Source organism: Hippichthys cyanospilos, chromosome 16, assembly GCF_059441005.1.
Source record: "Hippichthys cyanospilos isolate Australia breed blue-spotted pipefish chromosome 16, RoL_Hcya_1.0, whole genome shotgun sequence".
NCBI classification, from domain to species: Eukaryota; Metazoa; Chordata; class Actinopteri; order Syngnathiformes; family Syngnathidae; genus Hippichthys; species Hippichthys cyanospilos.
In genome coordinates this window covers 10,865,833-10,889,795 of record NC_142384.1, presented here as the reverse complement: position 1 = coordinate 10,889,795, position 23,963 = coordinate 10,865,833, and the positions used below count along the sequence as shown (strand labels likewise).

At 41.4% G+C, this 23,963-nt stretch overlaps 1 protein-coding gene across 1 annotated transcript; it reads right to left on the bottom strand.

Moving 5' to 3' along the window:
• Nucleotides 1-242: 242 nt before the first annotated feature.
• Nucleotides 243-23,685, bottom strand: lasp1 (LIM and SH3 protein 1). The gene is made up of 7 exons (XM_088437453.1): nucleotides 23,330-23,685; nucleotides 15,629-15,723; nucleotides 10,200-10,284; nucleotides 7,727-7,834; nucleotides 4,971-5,073; nucleotides 4,778-4,878; nucleotides 243-3,508 (listed from the first exon to the last, which is right to left on the bottom strand). The coding sequence occupies exons 1-7, from the start codon at nucleotides 23,396-23,398 to the stop codon at nucleotides 3,335-3,337; spliced, it is 735 nt and encodes a 244-aa protein (XP_088293579.1). The 5' UTR covers nucleotides 23,399-23,685; the 3' UTR covers nucleotides 243-3,334.
• Nucleotides 23,686-23,963: the final 278 nt, after the last annotated feature.

The following is a 23,963-nucleotide window of genomic DNA, read 5'->3' as shown; positions in this document are numbered from 1 at the left end:
AATAAATACAATACAGGCTTAGTTGTTCTTTTAAATGCTTTTTGTATGAATAGAGAGCAAGATACGATGTGATGTCATTGCAGAATAACAGCGACAGGTGGCGGTAAAGAGTTATATACGTTGCCCCATTGACGAATACTCAGCACTAAATTCATTCTTTATATGGGGTCTTTACAGTTCTTTTCCGTTTGCCCTAATAGTACCAAAATGAACTTTGCACAAGGAGAAAAGTGAATCAGCAGTCTGAGAAAAAATGACTTTTATTGAATCTGCAGAATCATTAAGTACAGTTTGAAGTGCTGTGACAGGAGATATCTGTTTTTTTTTTGCGTGTCAAAATGCATATGCAATCTTTATTCCTTTTTAAAAAACATAAAATTAATTTTGAAAAAAAGACAAGATGGAGATACACAAAAACTGGTCTGCAAGCTTCCACCTGCGGGATTGTGATTCCTATTACGGCATGTACATTTAAGAAGGAATGACCAGAAGCACAGGTTGATGGGTAAGAAGAAACAGACGGTGAAGGCTTGGTAGAGGCCAGGACAAGACAACCTGAACGAGAGCGAGTGGAAAAAGGGAGCCCCCCCCCCAAAAAAAAAACAATCACAAGACATCTGACTCCATCCAAAACTTGTCCAAATTGAGCATTTTTTTTTTTTTTTACAACTCCCATGATTCTCTGTCACTGATGTAAACATGCCCCCAGTGCTAGTGTGTTGTTAGATGACAATCGTTTCGGAGAAAATGGAGCTGGAATAGCTGGAAAAAAAAAATCAAAACACTTAGCTGACAATTGTTACTAGTAACACATTTTGAGAGCAAAAACTTTTGTGCTCGGTGGTTAATTTGCTGTCAAAAATGCCACAGAATTGCTACAATTGCGCTGTAAAACGGCATAGTCACTTTTTAAAAAATGTGTTAACATCCAAATACAACAAAAATCCTACATTCTATTATTCCCTCTGACACTATTAAGAACATGCCCTCAGTAGCCATGTGTTGAAAAGGAATACTTTCAAAAATGTCAACAGAATTTTTTTTTTTTTTTTTTTGTGGGACACATAGATCCAACAACCATTCAAAGGCTAGCCGACACATGATTATTCACTGGTAACGTGTTTTGTGGTTAAAAATGGTTAACCATGCTGGACAACTCCGATAACTGTTCTCCACATCAGGCCACCTAAGTCAACAAAAATGCATGAATGCCCAAAATGAAATTGAGGGGGTGGGGGGCTAAACAAAATTAATAAGACTGCCACAAATTCTCGGTTGTTATTGTGAACATGACCCTACTAGTCTCAGTTACTTTAAGAACGACCGAATAGATCCGGAGACAACGTGCAGGGAGAAATTGTTTTCCTGGTCCTACGCTAGCTCACAGAGCTACCAACAAATTCAATGCATGCTAACATGTTTGGTTGCACAAAAACCTACGCAGACAATCGCTAATTTCTTCCTGGTGGGAGAACACACTGTAAATTTTAATCAGTAATAAATCAGTCCACTGCCAAAACGAACTTTTTCCTCAGCGAGGTTTAAGAATGATTTTACAAAAATAGTGCTACGCTAGCTTGACAGACTGACCTACCAAGCAATGATACGCTACCTGACGAGAACTTATTAATCACGTTTTAGGGACGGTTCCCGTTTATGTCTCTTGTGGCGCTACGCTAGCTCAGCAGAATGACTTGTCAACATGTCAGACGTTAGCCTTTCCAGTAACACATTTTTGGAGCAAAGTCTGTATTAATAATGATTGTCGTGCTATGCTAGCTTGGCAGACTGACACTAACCACTGAAATGCATTGTGTTACTAGTAACATTTTTTGAGGGACATTGTTCTTGGCTAGCATGACAGCAATTTTATTGATTGCTGGGCCTGCCGGTCAAACATTTTTGTCCACTGGCCTGAAAAAGGGAGTGCGTTGTAAACGTTCTGAACTAGCATTGGTAGGTTTTCAAACATGTTGGAATGTGACATAACATAAGGGCTCTTCAATTTCCATGAACATAGTAAAGAAAAAAAAATAACTTGAAGCACCGAGATGTCTATTATGATACAGAATTGTTCAAATGTCAACTAGCTATGTCATGGGAGCAACGCCAGAAAACTAAAGGTCCAATTAATCATGCCCCGTCGTTTAGATTATTTACACTGAGGTCAACTACCAACCAACCAATGAAACGCTAGTTGACATTAAATGTTTTCAGGCAAACCACTAAAATTAGCTGTTAGCATTCCGCTTACTCCATCACTGCTTCCTTATGCAACTTCCTCGACCTCTAATTTGTTTTGTTTACATTTTATATAAACTCCTCCACCTTCCAAAAATGCGTTGCTGGTTTATTCATTTAATACACATGACAATTTTTCCTGTTCAAATTAAGCATTTTACAATCACAAAAAGAAAAAAAGAAACGAAAGAAAACAAGAGCATGAGATAGAACTGGGTTGGCAAATAAACAAGTCAAAGACATTCATTCACATCTCACAGAGAAATAAAGATTGGAATGTTGCTGAAAGGGCTGAATAAAAGGTTTAAAAAGTGTCACAATACAGAGTTGTGCAGGGCAAGCGAAATTTGTAGAAAAAGGAAACAAAAGTCAGGTGTCTACATATATTTGTGTGCGCGCATGTGTGTTGGACGTTCCCCAACGTATCCCTGATCCCTTTTGTGTCTGCCCGAGACGAGAAAAAAAAGAAAGACAACAGCAGGCGCTCCGGATTCCAGTTGAACAACATTAACCACAATGAAGTGCGTCACATTGGCTGTATAAATATATTAAGACATAAACACTCTGTTAGGACGGACAGCTGGCTGATCCGACAGGGTTCAGAGATCAAAGGAATGTACAAGTGTTTGAGCTACTGAGATTAAACTTGTCTTCCAGTCTTACAGAGGAAATGCACACACACAAATTAAAAAGAAAACTAACATCTGTGCGCATTGACTCAAAAGGGATTTTCCAAATATTTTTTTCTTGTGTTTTGCCTCATGTTATGGGGGGGAGGGGGGTTAAGTGCTATAGCCAGGGTGGAGCTTACTTCCGGAACCAGACAAAGATGGAGGAGGAGGATGAGCAACATCCAAACAAACTAACATCAGCACACACAGACAAGAAAAAGTTAAGACAGAAGAAGGCTTGAGGTTAGCGAGCTGAACAGCGAGAAGAGGGCCAGGCAAGGAGGGGTGGGGGCGGGGGTGGGCGCAAATCAAGAGAAGCGGCGTTATAGATGAAATGGCACTGGGTTTTTTATTTATTTATTTATTTTAACTTCTTTCCCTCCCTTTGTCTACCTCTTCTTTCTCCATCTTTTCTCTCCCTCTCAGATGGCCTCCACATAGTTGGCGGGCAGCATCCCCTGCTGGTTGGTACGCTCCACGCGGCCGTACATCCAGCCCTCGTCGATCTGCTGCACGTCTACGATTACGTCGCCATCCATGAAGGAGACCTCGTCTTCATCGGCGGCGGCGTAGTCGTACACCGCCCGGTACCGTTTCTGTGGATGCACAAGCATTTCCTTCAATGGTATTCATGAAGGATATAGGAAGTAGCGATTATGTCTGGAGTGCCTGTGGTGTAATCAGCATTTCTAAAGCGCTAGCGATGGGACGAGAAACAAGGGTGAGTCCACCAGATCGAGACGAGACAAGATTTTGCCTATACGTACTTATAATATAAAACAACATTACCTTTTTTTTTGAGAAGCCTGCAAGAAAATGCAAGCTATCATGGAAATATTTTCAGCTGCAGCTGAGCTTATGTAAAAAAATGCAGTTATTGACACTTTTTTTTTGTTTGGACTGTTTAAAAAAAAAAAACAGTCTGATATGCCGATATTTTACCACTAATTCCTTCATGTAGAAAACCTACATTTTGACACAGGTGAATTTAAAGTTTGGTGAAAAGCAATTATAAACAGAGAACTCCAAATACCACATTTTTACTGAATAAAGATTGAGCAAATTTTATACACCGCATCTTCCGCATTATAAGGTGCACTGGATTATAAGGCGCACCTTTAATTAATGACATATTTTAAAACTTTTTCAATCACAATATAGTAATACTCAAAGTAATAACAATAATAACTCTCAATAGCATAACTCACTGTCAATATGCTTTTAGCTGCGCCTTATAGTGCGGAAAATACGGTATACTTTTTTTAAAAACTTTTAGACAGTCCCCCCCCCCGCCCCATAGACACAAGTGACATCAGATGACCAGAAGACACATTTGCCTCATCTTGGTATGTTCAAAAGTGATCAGTAGCAACTGCAACCATGTCAGCATGTGAGCATCAAAGTGTGCAGTTCTGATTTAGGTCAATTAAATTGCCTCGCGGCTAATTTGTGCTAGTCATTGCGCTAAACGCTGACAACAAGCCCCCTACATTATGTTTGCAAAATTTTTTGTTCGTTTTTGTGCCATGAACTGGCGATTGAATGTGATTTCAGAACAATGTCGTGTTTACATCTAGCGGTCACAAATTAAAACTCCCTTGTGGAGGAAGGAAGAGTGTGTGCAGTGGTAAGAGTTGTCAATGATTTTGCAGCATGCTTCCGGAAAGAACATCAAATTTAAAGTGTTCCAAGGCATCCTTGTCTACACGCTATTTGATGTGGTAAGGTTAAAAAAAAAAAAGAAACAGGGAAAAAACTGCAGGGATAAGACATTTTGTAGTGTTTTTATCCCAAGTTCTCATCGTACGAGATCTCGTCCTGATTCTAATTTCTATCAAACGCCACGATAAAATTCATTTTCTTACCCCAGCGCTTGGAGGTGGTGCAGCAGCTGCCGGGCGCACAGGCTCAGGGGCAGTTTCATAGTGGTAGTTTTGAGGGGCGGCCATCGGCTGGTAAGCCGCTCCTAAAAACAAAACAGTTATGACAAAATGGCCATTGGATGTCAAATGAGAGGAGACTAAAGATGAATTGGAACTGGATTTGGCGCAGGACTACCTGAGGCAGGGTTGACTGGCTGTTGATGCTGACCCTTGCTCTTCTCCAAATCCTCGTGGAAGTGCGGACTCTTGGTCTTTTCAAACTCCGCGTGGTACTTGATCTAAGGATACAATAAAAAAAAAGCAGAGGAATTACAGCCGACTGCTTTCCCTTTTTCTTTGACATAGGGCTGAAATCAGCATCCAAATGCTGAAGAACAAAAACATTGTTCAAGCAGGCTAATCGACTGTTAAAAAAATCATTAGTTAATGGTGATATTCTAAATTGCTCTTACTTGAATACAAAGTATGGCAATTCAACTATTCATAAATTTACTATGATTCTTTTTATTTCCTGACTTCACCCAGAGACAATGCAGTTCTTTTTATAACCACTAGGTGTCTCCCACTCGCAGCACGCTGGAGAGGGTGATGGGTGTGGGCACCGGCACCGAGTGCATAACACCTCCAACCTCCAGACGCTGACAGGATATGACATCTCGGCAAGCAGGAAACGGGGCGTGCGCAATCGCCTAGCAACCGCCGCTGACACATCGGCGCAAGCAGGTGACGCCAAAGGGGGGAGGGGGGGGGGGGGGGCAGACTAGACCAGAAGCTTTTTTTTCTCCCCCTGCCTTTTTGTGGTAAATTCTAAAAGGCCTCACTGATGATACTTGCCCTTCATGAATAGAAGGCCTGTCAACAGACTGACTCACAGCACTCCCGGGTCAAGATTTACTGCCCGGCTCGCAGACGCCATCAAAGGGTCCACTGTGCTCGACTGCTGCGGCGAAGAGTCCATTTGCAGGCCAAGTGATGGAGAGAACAATGCTCTCAAGTGCAATATGCTGCTGCAGCGTGTGCATGTGCAAAAGGGGAGATCATTTCAGTTTTGTTTTTTGAAGAGTGGTTGCAGCATCTTCTAATGCTGGGGTGGGCAATTCGTGTCCTGCTTGTTTACCCAGGTTTCTTTGCCCAACACACCTAATTTACACCATTAACTCATCAAAAAGCTCTGCTGGAGCTTAAAAATAATCCTAATCATTTGAATCAGATGCGCTTGAGAGAAAAAACTAGAAAACATGCAGGAAACCTGCCCACCCCTTTTATATTGTAATATATTCCTGAAAAAGGATCTACACCTGAAAATGTAATATAGTGTACACTCCATCAAAATTTGACATTTTTGGATTTTATTAAGTAATAATAGTAAACAAAAGTACTATGTAACTTGCTCTGAGCTGATGTTTCATCACATTTTATGAACATATTTGATGGATTATGCTTAGTGTTGCTTTAACCCCCGGGTGTCAGGGGATTTTTCACAAACCTGGCCTTATTGTCACCCAAATTGGGTTGACTTTGAAAGGGTCATAACATCGTCAAATATAAATATAGTTTTACTTTCAACTCTTAGGCCTTTGTTCAGTGGCATATATTCAGTTATCCGAGCTTGTGCTACTCAATGGTGGGAATGGAGGACAAAAGAAGATACGGGACAGAAGATGGCAAAGTTTGGCAAATGACATGGGAGTGATTGCAAGCAGATGTGGCGCCTCAGTCTCAGCTCATCCCTTCTCGTGTGGCTTTTTTGTGACATGTTATGTACCTTTCGCCTTGGCCATTAACCTCCACTTCTGACTGTGTCATTATGTGAAAGGAAGTATGTGCACTGTGTGCAATTCCCATGGGAATAGTCCGTGGCGGACGTCAGATGAAGTGGGTATGTGTTTCTACTTCATTGCTCTTATTTGGAGGCTAATTAATGGCTCTTGATGTGGGACACAGAGCAGAAAAATGGTCTCAGTGATGAAAAAGTACTACAGTGAAAGATAGCTATTCACAGTAGTTAGTGACTAAGCCCAGATGGAAATAGCAAAGATTCAAAGTAATGTGCAACCCATCTCTAAAAATGTTTATAGCTTCCTATATTAATAGTTTAACCTACTACTTAGTGGGGCAGTAACTGCACATTGTGCTGAGCAGGAAGCAAGCAGTCAATTAGCTTTCTTTTTTTTTTTAAAAGAAGTTGGTCATCCAATTTTTATCAAAGCGACCCTTTCTGATAGAAGACATCCTAAAGCGGGGTGGTTTACATTAAAATACACAACGGCTTCAATAAGCCGATCTCACTAACACACGTTCCTCCTATCAAATCAGTCCCCATGGGAACCCAGTATTCATAACGATTGTGATGACACGACTGAATTCATTACTATGCCCGTTGATTGTCCGGCTGTAAGCTACCAAAACACACAGTTTGATCACTTCAACATTTTATACATTCAAACGTTATGGCTAATAAATGAAAACATTTCTGTATCCCTGGCTGACTGTATCTTCACCTCCGGAACCAAAACAAGTAAAAAATGTGGATAAGGTCACCATGTATTTTTTCTTGTACAGGCAGTACGGGGAGGTGTATGGGAGGTACGAATTGGTCCTATCGTCATAGGCGTACTTCAAGCAGTTTTCATCTGCACGGGTGGGGCGTGAGACCGCAGAATAAGCAAGGAATGCTTAGAGATGCATCAATGAAGGAAAATAACACATTGGGAGCATTTAGGGAGGGATATCAAAAAGTTGACTTGCAAGTTTATGGCCCCTTTAACTCAATTACGCTGGATGTTTGAGAGCTATAGCCATCAACGGGAGTGAAGAAGTCTTGTTTAGTATACTATGCATTTTTTAAAGTTCTAATTCTGTATTCATTTCACCTTACAGGGATGTTGATATCAAATACGGAGCAAAGAATACTACTAAAAGGAGACTTACATTGCTGATTTGATCCTGTGATTTCTTGAGTCTCTGCAGCTCTGGCGTGTCTGTGACCACAGTGAAGGATTTCCCTTTACTTTTTTCAAATTCCTCCTTGTAGAGAGCCTAAGCAGAAAAAAACAAAAAAAAAAATCAGTCAGTAAATCAGACATGCATCTTTGGAATAAAATTTTGCAAAGTGATGTGACTTGTGTGTACACCAGAAAGAAAAATCCAACATTATGGACATTACAGTTGCTGACCTGCATTCTTCATTTCAAACACATAAATTGTTATGAACAACTCAGATGCATGTGAGCAAAGTGTTTGATTACAATGGACTGACTTTCTCAGGGGATTTTGCGATGAATGGGCTTAAAATTTTTTAGCATAAAATCCAAAATCAGATACCATGTGACAAACACTTGGCACAATGTGTTTTGCTTCGTCTTGTGTGGTGGCGCTCACTTCCCGTTCCATAGGGGAGTGACGGCCAAAGGTGGCAACCATATATGGGCACGAGGAGAAGTAGTGCAGCCAGTTTGCAGTAATGACTTGGCAGGTTAGGTATCAACTTGTATAGACGGCACTCGAGGGGATTTTACCTGATGCATGGAAATGTCACATGAATCCCTTTCATACTTCCTCCATGATATTGTGATTCATTGTTTACTGCATGGAGGCTAAGATAAGCCATGAAGATTAATTTTCCAGTTATCCTTTTTAAATGTCTCAACAGCGTCTGCCCTCTTCCAATCACAGCGCCGCTTTCCTTCCCTGCCCCCTCCTGCCATCCCTTTGTGCGACTTCATTCATATTTCACTGCGTGTGTATGAATCTCCCCCTCGCCTGGGAGATCTTTCGTCGTTGTTCCGGGGATGTTGCGTTTCCTTCTTCAGCTAAGTTCCTCCCTCCCTTTTTACCGCCCGGCACCAGGGCTGTCTTTCTTCCTCTATTTCTCTCCCTCTGTTCTTTATTTCTATCACTCGCAAAGTCTCATAATGAGGTGTGACAGCTTCCATAGCAATAAGGTTCCCATAGAAATGGTGCCAGAGCACAAGCGTCACCAAACAAAACTTGTTTTCTTCAGCAAGTTATTCCGCCAATGACAAACACAACTTGATTCACTGTTGTTTCAAAATGTAGTGAGTGAATTTTAAATAGCTGCCATTCTGAAGGAACCGCTGTGCATTTTTTGGGCCAATGAACTTCCTGTTTAAAGTTTTGAGGGGTATTTATAGTGAAATAACTTCCTGCTCCTGGTGGTACATCACACAATTGTCCTAAGCTGATATAGGCTTGATTCTGTGCTTGAATATGATTTGTGGGTTGCATGGTGAACAAGTCTTCAAACATCTGCCTCACAGTTTTGAGGTTTGAATGTTGTCAGAATACAAGTGCAATACTGAAATTTTCTTGCAGATTAAATTTTCAATAGGTGTAAATATAGGGGTGAATACTTGTTTGTCATTTGTCGCATTTGACTGATCAGTGAATCGTGAAAAAATAGGAATGACACATGATGTCACCCGAGCATATAGAGTTTAGTGCTTAGTAATGAAGGATAGGTCTCTCGAGTTAAGTCTAGACAAACAGGATGGTAAATTTCGCAAAATGATGCATGGAAATGTCCAGAATGAGTTGTTTGGAATATATGCATTTAAAATCAGAACCCAAAACATTAAACAAATTCATTGGTATTTTTACAGGCTTGACTCTTTGCTTGTTTATTTGTGCCCAATGCAATAAGGATGTATGAAAAAAAAAAAAAAAAAGAAAAAAAAAACACCATCTGTCACTCAGCCCATCAGCTATTGTGCTCTTCACCCCAATACTCCAAATCCCCCCTGTAACGGGCAGCGTAATCTGTAGTGTGTGACACGCTCGTTCATCCATCCATTTTCTACAGTGCACATAGGGACAAACAACTATTCAAGCAACCAATCGCACCTAAGGACAATTTAGATGTTGTGTGCCCAGTAAACCTGCCATGCATGTTTCTGGAATGTAGGAGGAAGCCACTCATATCAAAGAAAACAAATTATTAAAAACTGTCGTTTCATAAGACCCTTTCAATTTGATATGTTCAGCAGACAGCCGAAGTGGGAGAAAGAATTTGTTGGGCCATTTCAACTCCCTTCTGGAGCCATTTTTTACTACAGCACATGACCTGGTTATGATGGATATTTCGGTCTGGATGGAAAGACCGTTCATTGTCTCACTATTAAAACGGTGAGATGTGATTACGCAGCTCAAACGAGTGTATATAACCTACATAAATATGGCTGCTGATGACTAATCCATCAAGCAGAGCTGAAGCGTTTGTTTTAAGTGATACAATTGTCAGCATGGAGAATCAGTTTCACAGGTTGTGGGGGTCCTTTAAGGCTTTTCACTTTAAGCACACTGCCTCTGTTTTGGAACTGTGCCACCAACGTGCGTGTGTGTTTGTGCGTGTGTTCTCAACAGCTGCGGTTAGACTTGGCCTCACCTGGCTCTGAATCTTGCTCTGCTGTTTGAGACGAATGTTCTCTGGAGTGTCAGCCACGCAGGTGAAGTTTGCTCTGGGGTAGTGTCTGCAAAACACACAGAAAAATGGCGATGAGCAGTGACAACACCTCAATGGTGAGCAGCCGTTGAGCCAACTAAAAAACTGCAGGGCATTTGCTATTCAAAGCGCCGCAAAAGTTGAATTAGGAGCCCTCAAAGACCAAAGATGTGAGGGTGGCACACAATGTTATGTGTGTTTGGGGTAACGGGATCCTCAAGTTTGCAGTGCTGGGGAGGAGAACTATGGCAGGTGTGTGGAAACTACATGCTGAACACAGACACATGTAGCAGGAAGAGGAACAGAATGTGTCAAGATTTTATGAATGGTTCCTCAATTTTAAAACGCCTCACAAAAAAACTGAAATAACGATTGTGTATTTTATTTTAAAACACACTTTTAATTCCAAAACATGCGGCATTAATTGCAACAGTCGAAAGAACATGTTAGCAAGGTAAAAATGGAAGACATATGGTGAACAAAAATTGAACTGACTGTAACGCAAAGGATGCCCCAGGGTTTTGGGCGACCTCAAATATGGTCTCACTGACTGCGCCGACGGCAGCTAGCCCATTTAAGCCGCTTGTTTACAGTTTCCTTGACAACATGTTAAAAAAGAAAATCCCTTGTAATCCCGCCACGATGAAGGATCGCCCGCACAATTTTTTTTCACTGAAAAAGCTCTAAAATAGAAAACATGAGTGAGCAGAAGACCTCAGCATTTAAAACTCCTTAAAAATCCTGCTAGCACTAGGCTAAATGTACAGTATTCATGAAAAAAGCTGAAAATGAATAGAGATGTTAGTGTTGTTCCCGAATGTGGGAAAAAACATTTTGTGTATACATGCCAGGAGTGGGCAAATATTGACCATGGACCACATATCTTTAATCCGGCCAACCAAGCATTTTTATATCATACTCTTGTCATATTTGAAGCAATAACTCATTTACTGCCATTGATGGCTCCAGTATAGACATCAAAACCCATTTTTACCAGGCAAACTAATTTGTGTAATCAACAGCTATGTAAATCAAAACACATTTTAACAGGGCTTAAAGTGAATGAGTTAATCCCTAGATAGGTGGCACTTGGGCGAAGCAGTAAGAAAAAGTGGAGTCTTGCTCAGTGGGTCTTGAGTCTTGACACCTTTTCCTGTCATTGCTAATGCGTCTTTGGCAATTGTCTTTGTTCTAAAAGAGCCATTAAACTGCTACACATTTCCAAAAATGCATCATGTAAATGGGTAAAACACTGAGACACAGAAAAAGTGTGTGTACACACACTCATCCATGCGTACGTTATGGTGTGGGTGAGTCACAAAACTGCTCGTCCGTCGGTCAGGTTGTGTAACCTATGACTCACACATTACACTGGTTTGCGCATGCACAAATGTCGAGCACTAAGAAAGCAGTTTTGAGGGTAAAGGTTGTGCGTCTTGTGTATTGAGGTGGCTATGCTAGGCACACGTGGGCACACACATGCTGCCGGAGAAGTTGACATACTGGGAACAGGAGATGCGGTATTCAATTGAAGGCCTGGAAACAGCAAAGGGGAACATTTTAAGAAAAGACCGACCCAGCCTTGTTATGGTCACGTGAAGAGATTTTCCTATGACCATAAACATTCTGCAACCCCCACTCCCACAGTACCTGTGAGCACACCCTGTGAACATCAGTAAGTGAAGTGAACACTTTCGGACAAATGTGCATGCATAATACGCATCCTCCTTGAGAAACAAACAAATATTGAATTTGGATAGTACACATTTCTGAGAGTTTGGGTGACTAAATGCACCCCGGGTCAAAGTGACTTTTGGACATTATTGCTGTTCCTTGCAATCAAACATAACAGGAAGGTTAAATGGTATTTGACCCCATTTCATTAAAAATGGTCAAAATCCACTGTACTTCAACTAGTAAATATTTCTCAATTTCTGTAGTCCTTTAGTGCAGCATTTACTATTAACGTGTTGAACCAAAACCAAATATTTGTTTTTATTTATTTATTTTCGGGGGTGTTAATAATCACGAGATTAATTGATTATTAACATAGCGGTTATTTGCAGCCCTAATGCAGTACCATAGTTTTAACACCAAGTTGCAGCCACAAGGTAGTTAACAGAACTATCTTCTATTTCTTTTTCTACAAAAATTTCTTAGCATTTTATTATTATACAATTACTGTTTTATGGCAGTCTGATCCCCAGTAGCATTGTACTACTCACACAGGTCAGTCTTGGTATCACAACAGATATCTGGTTTCACAACCATTGGTTTAGCTACTGTATGAAGGGATGCACAAAACTGGTATGCACACGCGCTACAGAAATCAGTGATACAACGTCACGTGCTTCACTCGCGCATTTGTGTACCCTACCAAACTTTCAGCCATGACAATAACCGAGCCTGAGCTGGGTTTTGTTTGTTTCCTGAATAATGGCTCCAAAACGTGACATGGCTTGAAGCACACTTAAATGTCGTGCAAGTTTTACTGCTTGTGTCCTTCGCTAACAGACCAAAACGGTGCGTTTGATACAGGATTGAACATTTTTTGATATCCTTAATTTGACATGCATGAAAAGAGCATGTAAATGTAGCACAACTTATGCCTGACAAAAATTATCGGGAAGCAATGGTTTGTTGCACACTTGCGAGGTGGCAAGACAAACTGCAGGAACAATGCTAACTCTCTAAAAGTTTTCTCCTTGCTTTTCATAAAGCTAAACACAAATCTCCCTTGTATTCACTCGTATTCTAAGGATATTTGTTTACTGAAGCAGCTTGGACTGGCTGTCTGGACTGCATAGCGTTCTCAGGAACGTTGTGAAGGAGATCGAATACTTGTCACTTTACAGTTGCCTTGGACTAATTACACTTGGTCCCAAACGAACCACACAAACCATAAATGATGGACTCATGAAAGTTTTCGAGGATGCAGGCTGGCTGTGTGCACACATAGACGGTGAGCTGCTAATGTGGGTGCGACACTGAGAAGGGCTTTGAGGAGAACTGCTTTTAATGAAAGAAAGGTTGCGTACCAAATACTATATCCTGGTACTCATGTGAGTAACCCACTAAAAAAAGTCAGTTGCATAGTGTGTTGGTTATCTGGGAGTACAGAACACAGTATAAGGGCAGTAAGAATGTATATTTGGTTTTCCTACTCACGTATGGGCCTCACATTTTAACCTCAGTTACAACAGTATCTGTACGCCTACACCCTGCTTGAGCAGCACAAGAGCAACAGAAATCATTCTTCAGTGGAAAGGACGACAGTACAGATGATGTTTACTCTCAAGTGGACTGTGTTAAACAAATGGGAAGAGGCCAAATAAACACGCTGTGAAGGGTCTGGCTCCTATTCGCGCCAGACAAGACGAGTTGAAGGGGCACACAACAATGTAAAAGGAGAAGCTAGACAAAAAAAAAAAAAAAAGGCTAAACTAGAACAGGCGCTACTGTCTAAGACTACAAAGTATGACTGACAGGTGGTATAATAGCAAAAAATTGATGCGTTTAAACCTGAGCCAGGTACAGTGGCGTCTATCATGAACATAACTGGGCTGCAGATATTTGATATTTTTATAAAGCAGCGTTCTACCGATTAGGCAATGATTGAGTAACTGCATAAATGGGTTTTACATTATTAAACAAAAACTTGCATGTGAGGTGCAGGCCTTTCGTTTGTTCACTTCGGAACATCGTCTTCACTCTCAACTGTAGTACCTGGGACTGCGTGTGTAAGGGTCAAAATGCAGGGCCTTGCCTGGTGAGTGGCATGGGCTTCACTGCAGAGTGTAGAGCTGGATGGCTGTGTACTGGCTATGTGCTGGTTGACTTGGCATGACTTGTAGCCTCCGTTAAGTTTTGTCGAACTTCGTCAAGTTGTACATCAACAGAAACAACAACAAACAAAGTTAACATTATAATACCAGTAATAGAAAAAAAGCGCATTGATATTGCAGACTGCCTGTGAATATGAAATATAAATCAGGCAAACGAGCAGATGTGAGCACAAGTGAACGGCGTCATTGTTCGTGCCATTAGCAACATCTGTGCCGCGCCTGTGCAACAGGCAGTCCAAACACGCGCTGGTCTGTTACAAGCTTCGTCAAACAAGGTTGTGAGTACAGACGGCAACATTGTGCTGGGGTACTACTGACTTGACTGGTGTTTTATAAAAAACATGAACCAGGAATTATGAGCCCTCCAGCAGACCACAGATTAACAAGATGTATTTGTTTGTTTTGTCTGCCTTTTTCTTCTGTTTTTGTTCCGTTTAATAACTGCTCTTTTATACTATTCTTCTTCTTCTTCTTATTATTATTATTATAAAATACCGATGGGACAAAAACTCCCAGAGCCTGTAACCTAATCTATGGAAATGGGAATTTTGTAACTAATTTTCCAAGTATCCTATACTTATAAACAAGTAATATTTGCCAAAGGTTTTTTTCCCCCCCCCCAAAAAAAATCTGTAGTAAAAGAATGAAATTAGAGAAAGCAGAGTAAAAATTGCTTTTTTTTTCAGCTTGCATTTGGACTAAGGCTTTGAGCTTGTGTGGTCTTTTTTAACATGCCTAATGTCACTCCAATGCACAGAGATGGTAGCGTGAAGGCGGGAATTTTTACATGTGACTGTGCAAGCATAAAACATCATGTTTACATAAATTTCGCCCTTTAAATCCTTGCATAAAACCTCCCAAGCTACCACACAGTTATTGTCGGGCACGAAAACTCAGAGGGCACAAATACTTAGAAAGGAAAGTGGGACCACCAACAGCCAAAAATTAATGTTCTCACAACAGAAAAATGAATTAGAGCTGAAATAGGAAATAAGGACGTTATTTAATTTTAACCGTGGCGCAAAATATCTGCGCGCCAAATCTTATAATAACGGTTGATTATTAGCTTGCCTTGTACCGCAGTTTCCACACTAGTAGAGCGACGGGCTCTATCGTGACATTTTAATTCATGTCGCTGGCCGCATACTGAAATAAATCACATGCACAGAGAGAAGAAGAAGATCATTCTGAGGGGAGATTCCGCAGATTCCACATGGGGGATTTAGTGTGTTGCAGCATGAGTGAACAAGTTAGTTAGCGCCCCGTGTCCTCCTGTGTCACTTGAGAGGAACTTTAGGAATTTCCTTTGTTGAAACCCCCCATTCCAGCCCCACCAAACCAGTCCATTCCTTTCACCAGGGAGCAAGGCGCTTTCCCACACCACATATTACAGGACTTTTTCTGTCAGGGAGGGAGTGATAGCAGAGCCTCGGATAAACAAGGCAAGGGAGGAGGGAAGAGGGGCCTACGTTGGGGAAGGACATGCACAAACACATTCGACACAAAAAAGCATTTAAGACAACTCACGCATTGCAGTATGGTCTCTTCGCGAAACCTTTGTAATTCTTCATGTTTAGAGACATATTGCAGGTCTCGCAGCGGAAGCATCTTGAATGCCAGTACTGTAGGGAGACAAACAGAACAATAAATGGGGGGGGCACTTTTCCAAAAAGGACAGTAGACAAAAGGCTAATTGCAGATAGGGTTCACAGGCTGGTTATAGAGACAAAGTAAGACAGAAAATGTCAAACTACTTGCAAGAAAATTGCATGGTGGCTGTTTATAGCCATGTTAAGCCAGGCTGGCTGCTCTACAACCAAGACAAATATGTGCCACGTATGTATGTTTACCCTTCTAAAATTGATGCTCGTCTCAGACTAGTAGTATTGTGGACACCAACTATCTGCCAGGTTGCTGCTAATTAAAATCTTCTGCCACACTTGAGCTGCCCTACAAATTCATATCAAAATGGCAGCTGTGACGGCGTTAAAAGGCATGAACGACAGGGAAGTTTAACATAGAGCATCATGGGCAAACTATGGCCTGGGGGCCATATGCCACCCGTTAAAATTTCAGAACTTTAAGAAAATATCAGTCAGGATGAGAATGTTAAAATCATGAAAGACAGCGGAACTATCAGTGGATTGAACCTTTATTGGGTACAGTAAAGAGAAAGAAATTGATATGCTTTCTGTCCGCTTCCTTTTTTTTTTTTTTTTTTTTTTTTTGCTGCCCACTTCCGTACTACATTGGACACGCCCTGTGCAATGATGTCATCACGTAGCCCGTTCTGGAAAGTCAAGCAATGAGCCGAATACGTAGGAAAGCTACACGTCTGCGAATTTAAATGCAACGTTTCACTTTGCTGTTACCGAATGGAGTGTAAGCATTAAAAGAGGCCTTTCCCTATCGCGGGTCCCAATCACATTGAAGCCATGATCAATATTTCTGCCGCCTTTCTACAAAATAGATCAATAATGACAGGAATAGCGTTCAGTTATGCCTTCTTCCACTTTCCATCACACTTGCTCTCTTGCACATGTGAAATAAATGCGCTAACCAAGAACAAATATGCATAAAGAACAGAAAGGAAATGGTCTATAATCAACACAACATAAAATTTCAGCATATCCACTAAATAAAATAGAACAAAATAAAAGTTTGAACTTCAGACAATGTCAGTTTCATTGCACAATTTTTGGGATGCCAAACATTTCTGTTGGGACCCATAGCATTTTTTGTGACACTTTCAAGAGGTAAAATGAGGACTGTTGAAATATGCACTTTTTTCTATTATGAGGTGGATTATCAAAACATTCCATCCATCTGCTCTTGGTCCAGCCATTTGGTCAAATTTTAGAACTCTTTATTGTTCTCAAGTCAAAACGTTTGCCCATCCCTGACATTCATTCATCGAAGCCAGAACCAATCAAAAAAGCCAACTACAAATTTGACAGGTTTAGACTTAAATATCACATTGCCTAATTCAATTTCAACAAAAGTTCAAATGTGTTACAAGGTATTAGGCAAAGTTTTGCCTTTTTTTTCTGGCCAAACAATGTATGTGTGAAACAGAGGAAAACTCCCTTTTCATAATTGGTGCTACAGTGTGAAATCCTGTTACGACTTTTTGACATCTCACAGTCATGTGTTTTAATCTCAACAAGCCTTACGAATTGATACCAGTGATCTGCCCCTTCTGCCCAATACCCAAGCCAACTTGCTTCCTCCTATTCCCATTTTTTCTCTGGCACTGAGCCCAGTCTTCGGCCTGAGTGTGATTCTGAGAGTCAGGGATGATAGGGAGAAATGGCACGACAAGGGAGGAAACATGGGGGAAAGAACAAGAGGAAGGGAGGGTCAATAAGGAAGGAGAGAGAGAAGGCCAGGAAGGGAGCGACTGTGGCTAACGTCAAGGGAAGGAAGGGTGGAGGAAGAGTGCAAGGAGAGGGCTAAGGAAAGAAACGGCAGACCCGCTTGGTCATCATCTTCTCACACACCAAGAGAGGAGCCTCAGAATGACTAAGATGGAGGACACAAAGTCCAAATCAACTGCTTTCTGAATGTAGTACACTGCATAGCTGGCAATAAATCAAGTAGAGTCGTAAACATCAGAGTGACAAAGCACACGGCAGTTACCCTTGGCTATATTGAACGACTGCAAATGTGATTTGGGGCTGCTTAAAGATGAGCAGCTCTTTCAACATCTGGACGTAGCTGACCACCAGGAGAGCCAAGTGCAGACAGTGGCGCGTGTACTCTTTCACTGCAGTGGATTACAAAGACCTGTTGGCTGTGCAGGACAGGAAATCTCAATTTCCTGCTCTTCCTGCTGCCACGTGTGCATGTTCACACTCACAGTCACACCTGCCGTGTGGACAATTTAGCAGCAGTTCTCATTACTTTTTTAAGTGCTATAGAAATGGGCGTTGTCATTTGTGACGCAGTTTTCCAGCAGACAAGCCAATAATAAATCAGATGATGTTACACAATCTGTCTTCTGGAGCTAGTAAATAAAATATACCAACGATAGCACTACATATGTCATTAATACATATTGAAATGTACTTCAAGAGAAAGCCATCCCCTGAGCTGAATTTGAACTTTGGATCTTACCAAGAACAAACACAGTCTTTACTTGTACTTAGTCGGCTGAAGTGAACTATTTGTTCAGCGCCACGCAAAACCTGCTGATCCACATTCCATCGTGAAGAACCTCGTCCACCTGCTGATGCGATGCACTGCTTTCTTACCGTACTTCCTCATGGAAGACGGCAAGTTGCACGCAAACATAGCGCTAATGGTTTATTGTCGCTGAAGCACGACCTGAACTTGAAATGTGACTATGTTCATAAAAGAGTTACCTTCCCTCAAGCTCCCTTTTTTGTAATATCCACAAAGCTATTAAGTGCAACACACAACGGCCATATAAAGATAAGTTTAGGCTACTTTTAACTGAGGAATACAAATTAAATACAGGGGATTAAATTTGGATGCATCCTTTTTTCTTCTTTAATGGCCGAGGTATCCACTCAAAATTCCATATAAGAACATCACTCATAATCAAGTGACTTGTAAATTTTGATCATGACATCCCCATTGACATCAACTTTACAAATGACATGACAGTACCTTCAGCACAGCACAATGATATTGGAAAAGATCGGTCTGATAGCAGAGTAAAACAGGTTAAACCTATTTGAAAACCTTAGTTGCCACACATACAGACATCAAAATGTCAGTTTTCATATGACGTGTGAAATGGGTTTGAGACTGTATTGTTCCCCACGCATTACTAGGCAAATGACTCACACTTAGATTATGCACCGACATCACACACTCCCTTCATTGTGTTCATTTGGCTTCAAACAAAACAAAGCAAAACAAGAGCTTCCTCAGACTTGAGGTGGCTGCCATTTTGTACTTAACAACAAAAAAACCCAGCCTAGTAAATCATCAAATAATTACGATAGCGCAACCATCTTCTTTTGAGCGTTCGCTTTACAGGAGACGTGACCTGGCAGTCAGATGGAAAAATGAGGACACTGCAGAGATGCAGCCCTAGAAACAGCCATTAAAAAAAAAAAAAAAAGGCCACCACTGTCTCTGAGCGTCTTCACGGCTCAAGGGTACACGCATGAGTATGAATAGAGACTACATGCGTGTTACACTGTATGTAGGTTATATGCGTGTCCACTCATGAGCGACGGGGTGGTCAGTCATGTAATAAAATGCAAAATAATAAGAAACCTTAAACCTTGAGGTACTCCAAAGATTATTTCCATTAAGTGGAAGTTTAGGTTAAGAAAGTCAAGAGTTAATACCTGGGTCATCCTTCACCAAAGCTCACAAGCTGTTGTTTGTGACCAAAGGTTTCTGGATACAAGCGGACGAAATGAGTTCCCGTCGCAGCGTGTCCGGGCCCTCTCTTAGAGATAGGGTCACAAGCTGGCCTGGGAACGACTGGCGACTGGGACAAAGTAGCCAAATAACGGGGAGTCTGGGCGTCCCTGCTCAAGCTGCTGCTCCCACAACCAAACCCCGGATACAGCAGTAGCTAATGGATGGATTGATAGAGGGAAGACTGAATAGCACGTCCGCCTCACAGTTCAACGGACCAGAGTTCAAATCCACCTGGCTCCGGGTTTCCTGTGTGGAGTTTGCATGTTCTCCCTGAGCCCGCGTGGATTCTCCGGACACTCCGGCTTCCTCCCACACTCCAAAAACAAGCATGTCGGTGAATTGGACATATTAAATTGTCCATAGGTGTGATTGAGTACGTGAATAGTCGTTCGTCTCTGTGTGACCTGCAATTGGCTGGCAACCAGTTCAGGGTGTCCACCGCCTACTGCCCAAAGCCAGCTAGGATAGCCAGCCTCCGACCCATGTGAGGATAAGCGGCTATAGAAAATGGATGGATGTATGATTTTTAAGGCCTGAATAAAGACCTTTTATCAAAGATTTTAAGATTTTTTAGAACCCACATTTAGGACTTTCTAAGTCCAAAAAGGTCCATATTTTAATTGACTATAAAGGAAGAATAATTTTAAGTTTTCAGGTGGTATACATTTATTTTATATTTCTAAAGCAAGCAACTCAGCATTTAGTGGATCTGCTTCCTACTTGTGATGAGGAAGTGGGATCATACATTGACTCAGGTGACAGTCACAGGCTGCTGCTAATTATTGCAACGCTTCTTTGAGCATCTGGAAAATCTAAATCCGTTGAAAGCTACCATTTTCAAACTTGCTCGGGTCACTGTTCTGTATCAATACCATCATTAAGTAGTATTTTTAAAAAGTGGTGATTGTAGTATTTTTTTTAGGGCCTGGTCTATTAAACAAGATTTAAAAGAAATATATGTTCATTATCCCTTGCTATTTGTGGGTAATTGGTACCAGGTTGCCTCCTGAATAGTGAAAATCCGCATGTGTGACACCCATTGAAATGCATTGTGAGGAAACATATGCTATTTTACACATTTTTAAATTTAATCAGCTTTTTAATTGGTAATGTGTATTTTTTTTCCTGGCAAAAAAAAAAAAAAAAAGTATCGGCCAAATAAAATTCAGTCATGCCCTAACATTTTTCCACAGATAAATCTGTTAAATTGTTTTGTCATGAAATGTACAGACTTAATGGAATCAGTATTGCGTGGAAGAGAATGTTCTCTTCAGTAGCATGTCAAAACATGTACTGATTCAAAATACCTAAACCTTCACAAATCTGCCACACAGTGAACAGCTGAGTACAAGGCGATTGTGAGGAAAACCGCTGCCTTGCTTCCACATCTTACCGCAAAACCTTGTTCAGACACACAAGCCTCATACTTAACCATCATTGGGCAGTAACTATGACGACTAGCAGCAAGGAAAGGAAGAGCTCCTGTCTTTTGGCATGTGTGCCCAGGGCAGCACAGCTTCTGCTGGGCTCGACCGGAATGCAGCTGTCACACAAGTGAGCCTTTGTGGGGACTGGAGCATATATGCAATGAGGATGTCAGGTAAAGCCTTTTTTTTTTTTCCCCTTTCCAAATCGGGCCATAAATAACAACAGGCAGCAGTAATTCAAATGGTCACCTGAGCTGACCCATAAATACAAGCGCCAATGATGAGAGAGAGAGAGAGAGCGAGAGAGAGAGAAAAAGACGAATTTGTGCAGAGTGCAAATGCGCACCGTGAGAGAAAGAGACAGCAGGGCAGGATTCTGACAGGGAGTTTCATGGGAGCGTCCATCTGCCGGAATGTTCTCCACCTCTGGCCAGATTCCATACACAGCTTGCTTGTGAACACGCATGTGTAATTGTACCGTGGCAACACCGACAAAACATCCCTGGCCAATGCATTTGCGGAAAGCCTTAGTCATAGTGCATTATTCTGGGACAAAAATTTGAGTTGATAAGGAAACAGTTACCAATGTCTTATAGTGCTCGTAGCATAGAGAGTTTGACAAATATGGGACCAAGGAATGAACCTTGTGGGACGCCATTGCAGATTTCATCATCAGCATATTTTCCAAATACCAATGCCCAGTGGTGTCATCAGTTTGACAGACGCCAAAATTAGGACGTTTAAAGCCTAAAGTTAAGAACCAGCTAAATTTAAATCTTTACAGACCTAAATTTAGGACTGCTAAAAGAGGAGGCTTTTAAGAGGTTACATTTCAGGATTAAGATGTTTCTTTCACCCAGTTTGACTTTTTTGACGTTTTTGGGTGTTAAAATTTCTATTATCAACAAAATAAAATATTGGCCGATCTATTATTTTTGTCTGTAAGATGATGGGACATATTTGCATGTACATGTGACATTTGTAAAACTTTAGGACAACAGATTTATGCTCAATTAATTTTGAAAAGTGAAATCGAAGCCTTTTCAATGTTTTTGACAGCACATGGGCTATCATAGAGAGAAGTACACTCACACTGGATGTAAAAAGAAGACACATACAGCAGATGATGATAGATAATGCATCTGTCAACAAACAACCAGCCATTAAGGAGGATTGATTTTCAACAGCATTTCAGACGTCCATTAGACAAACCATCTACTTGGCCTCCAGCCCTTTTGCAAGAAGTAGACCACACCCACATCTGGAGTTGCAGCATGCATGCTCTGACTTGTGTGGAACCACAAGTTGTGCACAAGTCAACACCCTTCTGGATATAAAATACAATAACCTGCAATATGCATGCCCAAGATCTTAAGGTGGTTGGTGCTCCTCAAAGATGATGCGCCATTGGGTTATACAACTAATGAGATTTCGCACCTAAACATGAGATAAAGTCTTCTTTGTAGGATTGAAAGTGAAAGATGATCATCCCATATTGTGGGATAAGAGTGTGAATTGCAAATTATAGGTTGGACACCAAAAGGTAATTGGAAAAATATTTGCCACATTTGAATGCTTGTATATTACAATTAAATTGCACAAAAATTGACCTAAGCTTTCAGGTGGAAAACCTGACCAAGGTGTGTACATTTCCTCAGAGGAAAGATGCACTGTATTTGCAAAACTCAATACCCTTCTACAAAACACAATATCCTTCAACACGTGCAATGGATACATATCCCACATGGGTTTATACTTTACTGGGTTCTAAGATTGATGAGATTTAGCCACCTTTGTGTGAAATTTTTAAATCCCCTCTATGGGATTGAAATCGAATCTCGACAAGCCAATCATCTGCGGGATTAACAAGGTGAGCGAGTGTGACACGTCCCACATCGGATACCAACAGGCCAGCCGACGGCAGCGGGGAAAAACGAGAGCGAAAAAAACATTTAAATAGTTAAATCGTAAATAAAATCGCACAAAACCGGAAGTGGGCGTGCAAATTTACGTTTATAGCGTTGAGGTGACGTTTTCGATAGTCGTTATCAAGGTGCAGGCCCCAGCCATGCTCGCGCTCGTCTGCTATCGCTTTCATTACGACATCGAATAGGTATAAAAACAACTAAGAAAAAGATGCTTAAATCACAATTTGGTAACAGTATTGGAAAATGACATATATAGCCATGTGTTTACGATAGCTAGCTGTTTGCTCGCCATCCTAGCCATACCTGTGTCCCTCTTCTGGATTCTAGCTACTCGATTCATTCACAAAAAAAAAAAAACCCGCAAGGTGTCTCTTTAGATTTCCAAATAAAGCAACCTAAATCAAAATCGAGTGAACGTCGGTGCTTTATAAACACAAAATTGGCCAATAAATGGGTTCCTGGATGCTTACCTTATCCAGACAATTGATTTTTTCCGTGGGGTAGACGACGAGATTACATCTGCTACACAGCGGATTCATGTCTGAGGAATGCTCGTCTTTAGCTAAGCTAGCACAGGAACCGCCAAGGAAGACGACGCAGCGAGCCCTTTTTTTCCTTCTTCTTCCTCACTTCTCTTTCCTTGTGATTTTTTTTTTTTTTTGCCTCCCAAGCGGACACTGGAGGAGTGGGACGGTGGTTCGAGGGCGGTGGGGTCCGCAGCTGTTCTTGTCGTCGTCGTGTAGCCGCACAGCTGGCTGTCAGTAGTCCACACTGCGAACTAGAAGCAGCAGCCGACGCGGAAAGCGCGTCCCCGACGCCTTCTCTTCCTTCCCCGCTCCGCCCCTCCCTTTCCAACTCGCGCGCTCTCGCTTCCAGAGGGAAATCGCGTGGGAGGCTCTCCTCCGAGAAATCAAACAAAGTCGTCAAATGTCATCACAAATCAAGCGCAATATGTCACATCACGCACTTTGACGACTTTGATTGCTTGGTATTGTTATTGTTATTTATTTATTTTTTTGGACACCTGTGTCACAGGCTATGTGTTACGTCAGTCAAATCGATTTACCGTGTTGCATTGGCGTGTCCTGGGAAAAAACAAAATGC

Excerpts from the sequence above, each read along its gene's own strand:
- lasp1 (XM_088437453.1), bottom strand. The coding sequence starts at position 23,398 with ATGAATCCGCTGTGTAGCAGATGTAATCTCGTCGTCTACCCCACGGAA. Across the intron at positions 7,835-10,199 it reads AGAGCAAGATTCAGAGCCAG|GCTCTCTACAAGGAGGAATT; the intron begins GTGAGGCCAAGT and ends TTTTCTGCTTAG. Across the intron at positions 3,509-4,777 it reads CACCACCTCCAAGCGCTGGG|AAACGGTACCGGGCGGTGTA; the intron begins GTAAGAAAATGA and ends GTGCATCCACAG.